Source organism: Dromiciops gliroides, chromosome 3 (assembly GCF_019393635.1).
Source record: "Dromiciops gliroides isolate mDroGli1 chromosome 3, mDroGli1.pri, whole genome shotgun sequence".
Classification (NCBI taxonomy): domain Eukaryota; kingdom Metazoa; phylum Chordata; class Mammalia; order Microbiotheria; family Microbiotheriidae; genus Dromiciops; species Dromiciops gliroides.
In genome coordinates this window covers 11,553,567-11,562,532 of record NC_057863.1, presented here as the reverse complement: position 1 = coordinate 11,562,532, position 8,966 = coordinate 11,553,567, and the positions used below count along the sequence as shown (strand labels likewise).

At 53.8% G+C, this 8,966-nt stretch overlaps 1 protein-coding gene across 1 annotated transcript in view; it reads left to right on the top strand.

Moving 5' to 3' along the window:
- The first annotated feature begins 1,404 nt into the window (after nucleotides 1–1,404).
- The window catches only part of SNED1 (sushi, nidogen and EGF like domains 1), an 85,694-nt gene continuing 78,132 nt past the window's right edge, over nucleotides 1,405–8,966 (top strand). The window contains exon 1 of the mRNA XM_043993646.1: nucleotides 1,405–1,602. Coding sequence (XP_043849581.1) covers nucleotides 1,405–1,602 — 198 coding nt within the window. The remainder of the gene's footprint in view (nucleotides 1,603–8,966) is intronic.

Below are 8,966 nucleotides of genomic sequence, written 5' to 3'. Positions count from 1 at the left end.
CTAGTGAGGTATAGTGGAAAGGGAGCTAGGGGTCAAGAGACCCGGGTTCAAATCCACGCTTTGTCAATAATCACCTTTCCCTTTTCTGAGCTTTATTTCCTTGCTTGAAAAAATGAGAAATCTGGACTAGACGACCTCTCCAGACCGTTCTGTCTAAACCTTTGCTTGTCAGGGACACAGGACTAGGCCTTGGCCATTTTGCTCTCTCAAGACCTCAGTTTCTTCATCTGTAAAATAAAAAGGGTTGGACGAGGGAGTTTGAAGAGTCTTTCCAACTATCAATATGACTACCGCCTTTAACGTGTCCTCTCTCCTTCCTCAGGCACAAGGCCTGGGGAGTCTGCAGTAGCTGAGCCAGCCCCTTCAATGGTGCCCAAAGAGGTGACCCCCATAGACCACCCCTACATTTTCTGGGCCAAGAGAAGCCCTGGCCTGGGAAAGGAAAGAAAGCAAAAGGATAGATTCCCTTCACCCTTCTCCCCCCCTCCTCCTCTTCCTCCTCCTCTTTCCCTCCTCCTCCTTCCTTCTCCTCTCTCCTCCTCCCCCTACTCTTCCTTCCCCCTTCTCCCCTTCCTTTCTCCTTCTCCCCCTCCTCCCTCTCCCCCTCCTCCTCCCTCTCTTTCCCTCTTCTTTCCTTCTCTCTCCTCCTCCCCCTACTCTTCCTTCCCCCCCTTCTCCCCCTTCTTTCTCCTTCTCCCCCTCCTCCCTCTCCCCTTCCTTCTCCCCTTCCTCCTCCTTTCTCCTGCTCATCCTTCTTCACCTTCTTCCCCTTCTCCCCCTCCCCCTCCCCAAATCTCGTCCCCCGGCTCTTTAAGAAGCTGCCTTTGATTTACATAACCCCACCCAGCCAGTCCTGGAGCAGACCCTTCCAGGACCCGCCCCCTCCAGGCCCTGAGTGGTTGGCCTTGGGCTGAATATTCAAATAGTCGCCAGGAGGGGCGGGGCCTGCGCTCTGAATGAGGTCTCTCTCTTTCCCTCGCCCTGGCTAGTTTGCAGAACAGAGACATGAGTTTGGGATGTGAGAGGCTAAGGATCCCAGCGGAGTGGAGGGAGAGATAGAAAGGGAAGGAAGGAGACAGAGAAAGGGAGACAGCTGCAAGGAGAGGGCCACAGAGAAAGGGACGGTGGGACCGAGAAGGAGGGAGGAAGACGGAGAAGGGGAGCGCGGCAGGGCGCCCAGACCCCTGCGCTGACCTGCAGCGGCAATTCCAGGCCAGCCTCGCTCTCCGCAAGGCCAGGGTATCCCCTCTGGGGCTGCTGCTTCCCTTCCCTAGCCAGGCAGGCACTGGTGCCCCAGCCCCGGCTCAGCCGGGCCCTCTGCCCCAGGGCGGGCAGGGTGGGTTCGCTTTGCTCAGAGTCCCCCAAGGTGTGACTTTGGCCAGAAAGTGAGCGGGCTGCGGGAGCATGCGGGGCCTGGCCCGCTGGATGCTGCTGGTGGCGCTGGCCAGCTGGGGCCGCGCGTTCGTGCCGCTGGCTGACTTCTACCCGTTCGGCCCGGAGGTGGGAGATGCTGTCACTCCGAAGCAGGATGACGGGGGCTCGGGGCTGCTGCCCATCTCCGTCCCGTTCCCGTTCTTCGGAGCGGGGCACACCGGTCTCTACGTAAGTAGACGCTTTCTTGGCTCCAGGGAAGAAGGTGGGGGGGCGGTGGGTTCCCGAGCCCGCCCGGAGTGCTCGGAGGGGGGCACGGCCAGCTGTCATCGCCAGCCGCCAGAGGAAGCATGCCCTGGTCCTGCGTGCCCCAGCCTGCCGCCGCTGGCCGAGTTGGGCGCATTTCGGAATTTGGCAGCGAGGCCCCGAGGCCAAAGGTAGGGTGAGGACAGTCTTCCTCCGAGCCGCCGGAGCCAGGCGAAGGAGGGACGCTCGCTGCCCGGGGAAGCGAGGAGCGCCCGGCTGCCACCAGTCCTCCCGGAGGTGGCTGAGTGGGAGGAATGAGGCAAAGGGCAGCCGGGGAAGAGAGTGGCACCGGGACGTGCCAGGCGCTGGGGAATGAGGGAGGAGGGGACCGGGCAGGGCAATTGGAAAGAGGGCTGGGCTCTGGCTTTTTTAACTCCCAGGTGTGAATTTAGCCTTTGGATGGGCGAGCCTGGCAAGAGAACCCTAGGAAACAGGGAGGCGCCTAGGCAGAGGGGCCGGGACGGGGCTCCCCCACCCCTCCCCGGGCTGCCCCTGCCAGCGTAACTAGGAGGATGCTTTTGGGAGAGGGTGCGAGTCGTCTCCTTGAGCATTCAAACTCAGCCTCCCTTTGGTAAGACTGCCGAGGCTGGAGCCGGTTCTGGGGCAGTGGGGGAGGTGCACAGACCCGTTGCCCAGAAGCTGAACTGGACCCCGTTTTGCATAGGCCACTGACAGGAGGGAATGTTTTCATCTTGGGAATGGGAGGGTCTGTGACTCCGCTGAGTTTCCAGGGACCGTTTACTTCTTCCTCTTCCCCGATCTCTGATTGCCTTAAGCCTTATTGCTATGGTAAAGGAAGGGGAGAGGGGGTTGCAAAGCAGAGAAAGGTTTGGGAAAGAGAGGCCGGCATTTAAAAAAAACAAACTGCTCCCTTAGCCTTGTGGGTTTAATTCAATTCAACATATAAGGGAGGCAGCGTGGTAGAACTAACTGGCTTTAGAATCTGCGGACTGGGTTCAAATTCTGCTCCTGATGCTTATACCTCTGACCTTAGGCAAGTCATTTAAAAGTGCCTGGGCTTCCTTCCATCATCTGTAAAATGGGAGAGGGGCTGGAGAATGACCTCTGGCATATACACAAAAAATAACCACCATGCAAAGGAGAGCCAGATACCTCAGAAGGGGAGGTCCAGTCCAGGCGCTTCGAAGGAGAAATCGTGCACCCGAGTTGGTCCTAGATGAGAAAGAAAGAGTTCAATAGATGAAGGTTGGGGAAAGGGGGAGGAATCCAACCCAAGCATGGGGAATGCCGGGAGAAGAGAGCCCGGTGCAGAATAGGGATCAAGGATTTACATTAGGAAGGACCTTAGCGATCATCTTATCCTCGGTTTACACTGGCGGGGGGAGGGCGGGGGGGGGGGGGGGGGGGGAGGAGGAGGGGGTGTTGGAACTCAGCCAGGTGAAAGGACTTCCCCAAGGCCACCTGGGCATTAAAGAGCAGAGCTTCCTCTGACCCCCAAGCCAGCTCTTAGCACTCTGCCAGGGAAGAGAATAGGCCAGCCTGCCTCAGCTGCAGCATCTGTGAAGACGCCAGAAAAGGAAGCAGGAACCAGGGGGCGAATAGCCTTGAATAGCAGAACCAGCAGTTTATACTTTATTGAGCAGGCAATGGAGAGATAGATATCTGTGGTTTCCCAGTAGAGCATCGTGACCAGGGTGATAGGCAGTAGGGCTTGGAAAGGAGAACTAGGAAGACCTCTGGACAGCTACCGCAGTAGTCCAGGTGAGAAGAGACAGCAGGCCAGCTTGCAGCCAGAATGGAGAAGAGGGGACAGATGGGAGCAATATTGCAGAGTGGAATTGGAGATGAGGGAGAGAGAAGAGGCAAACAGACTCCAAGGTCACCAGCAAGAGTGACTGAGATGGGGGTAGTGCCCTGGACAGAAGAGAAACAGACAGAGAAAGGGGGAGAGGAGAAGAAAGGGAGGGAGCCTGGAGATGCCTGGAGCAAGGGAGTGACTGGGGGTTGGGGAGCCGGGCAGAGGAGACTGCCCGGGGTGATTCCTGCCGTGAGGAGGTGGTTTGAGTGCCTCTGGTGACTGATCACAAAGCTCCCCAAGTCCTTTCCCTCCTAGATTCTTGCCTCAGTGAAATGTTTCTGGGCAGTCCCAGTCTGCCTAGAGCTGGGGGCTGAAATGGTATCAGCCCCTTGGGGGAGCTAGTCGGGTGGTTAATAAATGCCTGTTGAACTGAACTCAATTTACTGTAGCCTCGCCCCCTCCTTGAAGTTTCTCTTTCAATCATTTTGGTCTTTCCTTTTACTCCAGTGGGTTTGGCAACTTCTTACATTAGCAAGGCATATGTAACTAAGGCAGGGTGACTGGAGCTTTTACCCAGGGCATTGACATCTGAGGGCCCACTTCCTACACTCACCCCTCTGTACCATGGCAATCTGGGGGTTGTCATCTCCCATCCATTATGGTTCTTGGCCAACCTTCACCTCGTGCTTCAGCTTTACTCCCTGGCCTAGCTCCTGGGTACCCTCCTCCTGGGGTCTCCTCACCATGATGCCCATGTCCTGGACACCCTTCTCCTGGGGTCTGCCTTCTGTCCCAGACACTCCAGGAGAATAGGAGAGACCCTCAGAGGGACAGGTCATTGCCTCTTTTACTGTCCTCTATATCACCACCCAACCCCACTTGTGACCCCAGCTGAAAGAATTCCTTATTATGGCTCAGCGTTAGCAGAGGCCCGGAGACCACCTTTCCTTAGATCATAAGGAAATTGGAAGATGGCGTAGCAGCTGCTCAGGGTAAGCTAGCCTGGATACTGAGATTTTACCCAAAAGCATGGACAGTGGAGAGGACCAGGAAGACTTGGGGTCCAGTTCTACTCTGGCATCTAATAGCTGTGTGACCCTGGACAAGTCACTTGATGGGCCTCAGTGACCTCTTCTGTAAAATCAGGGGTCTGGACTCAATAGCCTCTAAGGTCCCACCCTCTGCTCTCTTCTCCTCTAATAGAAATGAGGGAGGGGCCCTTTTAACAGATTACACTCCAGTCCCCTCCCCTTGCCCCCAACCAATGAGAGCCCATTCTGCATCTGACTCAGAGATTGGGCTGAGAAAGACATTCTCTTTCCTCAGTGATTTGGTTCACTTGGCCATGCCTTTTCCCATGTGCCTCATGAGAGAGCCCCCCCACCTAGCGTGGGCATTAGCCTTGGCAGGAAAAGCCTCCGTTTGAGGAGAAGGGGACAGTCGAGATTCCAGAGGGCAAAACGCCAAGTTAGAGGAGAGATGCTGCCCAGAGCTCCCCCTCTAACATGGCCAAGTAGAAGATGAGCTGGACCATAATCCTGGGCAAGGTCAGGAAATGCAATGAAGCTCCGCCACTTAGCAGCCCGTCCAAGCAAAGGGAGGCATCCGTATGTTTCGTGTCAGGAAAATGTTTTCCACGAGAGTGCGCCGTCTTAACAGCCAAAACATTTTGTGCAAATATTTGCAAACGTTTGTGCCAGGGGGTACTTTCCTGTGGAGAGTCATGGGTGAAAATATTATGAAAACGCTTGGCTATCCTAACAGCGCAACCCAAAATACCTGTGGCTGCCAAAACAACTGGAGCGAACGCTTCTAAAGTGGAAATAGCTGCTAGCCAAACACGTGGTTTCAGCCGACATTGACATTCTGGGGATTAACACAACACGTCCCAGGAAGAGTTTTTTCCTGAAACCAAGTTTTTATTTGAAGGGATCTTTGTGCCAATGTAGACAGCCTCATAGTCTCTCTGCCTCCTGTTTGTTCAGTGGGAAAGAAAATGAAATCTTTTAAGGATGGACACCCCAGGACACCTTTCCTGAAATCATTAGCAGAGATTGGTGGCCAAATTAGACTTTGCAGAAGAAAAGCAAGAAGGATGGAGGGATTGGATTGGTGTCAATGGAGAAATTGAGGTATTCATCATGATGGATGTCCCAGAGTGGGGAAGTGAGCTCAGGGCGAGGCTTAGCTCATACACCACCTCCTCCAGGAAGCCTCTGGTTTCTATCCTTCCTCACCCAAGCTGCTACTTTTTTCTCCTCCATCTGATCTCATAGCATTTTTTAAAACTTCTCTTATGTTCTTATTCTATTTATGTACATGCCGTCTCCCCTTCTCAAATGTAAGGTCCAGGAGGCCGGGCACTGTGTCTTATTTGTTTTTGTGTCTTCCCAGCCCTAGAGCAGTGGTTTGCACATAAGAACCACATGACAGACTTTGGTGAACAAATGCTGTTGAAGGTGACTGTTTCTGGCATAGTTGGTACCATGCTGAGCCTTTCTAACCATTCCCTAACTAGCAAATTCAGTAGCTGTGCAGGTTAGAGTTCTCTTCGAGCCCAAGAACCGCAGGCTCCTCCTATCTCTTGACCACCTGAGATCCTATTAGTTCCCCACCACACTAGTCTGATGACTTGATATATTTAAGTAAGATTTCCAATCAATTAATTAATGGAGAAAACCACTTCTCAAGCACTGCCTGTCTGCTAAACACAGAGATACAAATACAAAATTGAGCTAATCCCTACTCTAGAGAGAGGAGCAGTGCCTCAGACCTTTAAAGCTGAGAGGGAGGGCTACCGGGTGGATGTGCTGAAGAAACACAGACAAGAGCCAGAGGTGTGGAGGGGCATGTTCTGCAACAGGGGAAGCAGAACCCCAGGGGCAAAGCCACGGACACATCGAAGAAAGAGTGCGTGCTACATGCGTGCCTGTGTGCGTGGTGAGCACATATGGGGCATGTTAGCATACATACCAAGAGGCAGTGTTCAGTTTTTATTATGTACATGGACAGAGCGCTGGGCTTGGAGGCAGGAAGACCTTAGTTCAAGTCCCTACTATGCCACTGACCAGTTGTGCCACACTGAGCAGTCACTTCCCCTCTCATTTCATGCCTTTTAAAGCCACAGAGACACTCCAGGAACGTGGCACCCCAAGTGCTAAAGGGATGAGTTTTGGCCCCTGGGAACCCTTATAATCTGGGGGGGGGTAGCCTAAGCGGCTTCTAAAGCCCATCCCTGATGCAAATCTATGCTCTGACCTTTACCACCTCAGGCACCTCACAGGTGGTTCTGAGATGTGTCAGTGGAGTCAAGGCAGTGAGCCTTTACTACTCTGTGCCAGGCACTGGGCTAGAAGTTCTGAAGAGGCAGAGAAAAGCAAAAAACCCGACAGTGCCTGCTCCCAAGAGCTCACAGTCCAAAAGGAGACACTCACTAGTAGAGGGTGCTTCCATGTCAGGACCTCCCCACGTTTACCAGACCATAGGTCCATGTGTGCATATATACATGCATATACATATATGTGAGTATGCTTTAACACCACATACAACATATCCCCAATCCAGGCTGGCACCTTCTCAGAGAACTGCCTGGAGTACAAAGGGATGGGCGGCATATTCACAACATGCGTACGAGTTCGTGCACATGTTGATGCATTTCTGTGTTGCATGTGTGTAGAAAACACCCCAATCATATTCCGTTGTATCACCCCAGTGGGGCCTAGGTCTGGAGGCTACACCCTGGGGCACCAGCTCTGGAATGTCTTACTAAGCAGGAAAGACTCCCTAATAAGCACAATCAACCACTGGGGCCCAGAGAGGTGGGGGTCCCCACAGATGAAATCACAGGTTTGCTGGAAGAAATGCCCAAGTACATCCCCACCCCCACCCCTCATGGTCCTAGCGATGGGGTGGGGAGTTGGGGAAGTGGGAGGTAGTTGAGGGGAGAAGAAGGGCCCAGGATGATGTGGAGGCCCCAAAGCAATAGCCCAGGGTGCCCTCCCGCCCTCCCCCCTCCTGCCCCCTAGTCAAACCTGGTCTCAGGAAGGGCCCAATGAGCTCACTCACCAGGAGGTGTGAATGACTAATAAGGATGACTAGTGTGCCTCTCCTGGGGAGACTGGCATTTTAACCGGGGCTCCAGTGGCAGGGTTTGGGCCTGTAATTAGCAATGACTTTAGCCAGGTGATTGATTGTAAGCCAGAATACACAAAGGATCTGTGATTTCAGCATTGTGAAGAACTCTTGATGTGGAAACCCCCTTGAAACGACTTCTCACTGCCTTCATAAACAAGCCCTTTGTCTCAGAGAGGCTAAATCCCAGGGACACACAGCTAGTAAATGTCAGAGACAGGATTTGAACCCAGGTCTTTCCTGACTCCAGCTCTCTCAGCACAATGGTGGGCTATCTCGATGCATGGAAACATTTGTTGAGTTGATTGTGTCATGCCATCTCATGGAACCAAAGATCCTGGAAGCCTTGTCTGTGCTGAGCCCCAGTCCCCCCAGTCCCCTCAGTCCAGTCTCTGTACCCTAAAGGCCCCTGAGCAGCTGCAGTCTGTGCTGCTTCTGATGTGCACAATCACCTACAAGTTCAGCTCTGCTTCCTCCCCTCCTCCCCAACACTTGGGACCCTCGGAGGAGGTTTTACTTTTTAAATTCATCTGGAAGAACTCTGGAGCAAGGTGGAATTCCACAGTGCCTGTCCCGAGCCTCATGGCCCAGCTTGGGTTCCTCATGGCTGCCAGGGCCAAAGGTCAGACCTCTTCCTCCAAGTCAAAGAGGAAACCCCCTCTTGGGGATCTCCCATTATTTTCCATGTCTGCCACTTTGTGGCTAGGTCCAGCTCCTCTTTGCAGCTTCCTCTCCCCTGGGCTTGCCCCTCATCTTGTTTCAATCAGTCACATTTTATGACCTGCTGTACACTTCTCAGACCCCACCCCCTCCCCAGGACACCTGCTGGAAACAGGCAGCATGACCCCAGAGAGAAATCTCCACTTACAATGACCGGCCTGCCACCTTGCAGCATCCTAAGGCAGTCTCCCCATTGGCTCAAAGACCTTTTGTGAGGGGGAGCTGGACCAGGGCTGGGCAGAGCCCCTGAGGTGGCAGCGGTCAAGAGAACAGCGAGAGGCCCAGCTGGGAAAGGAAGCTGGGGGTGGGGGCCCCAAACCAGGGACGGCTCCCATTAAAAAAGTAAGCAGCGTCAGTCTGTTAATTTACTGTGTGTGGGTCATGCACCAGACAAAGGGTACTAGACGTTTCCATTGGTGAGGATGTTCATTTTAGGAAGAGTCTTGGGTGCGAGGACCCTGGCTCTAGAACAGGCCAACCTGAGAGGCCAACCCACTCATTTTACAATAGAGGAAACTGAGGCAAACAGGGTAGGAACGTGACTTGGCGCAGGCCACCAAGATGGCAGCAAATGCCTGAGGGAGGATTCAGACCTAGGCCTTCCTGATCCCAAGCAACCCCTGTGCCAGCCTGCCCCAAGAAAGGACTTGCTCAAGAGCACTCATAGATAGAGGCAGGG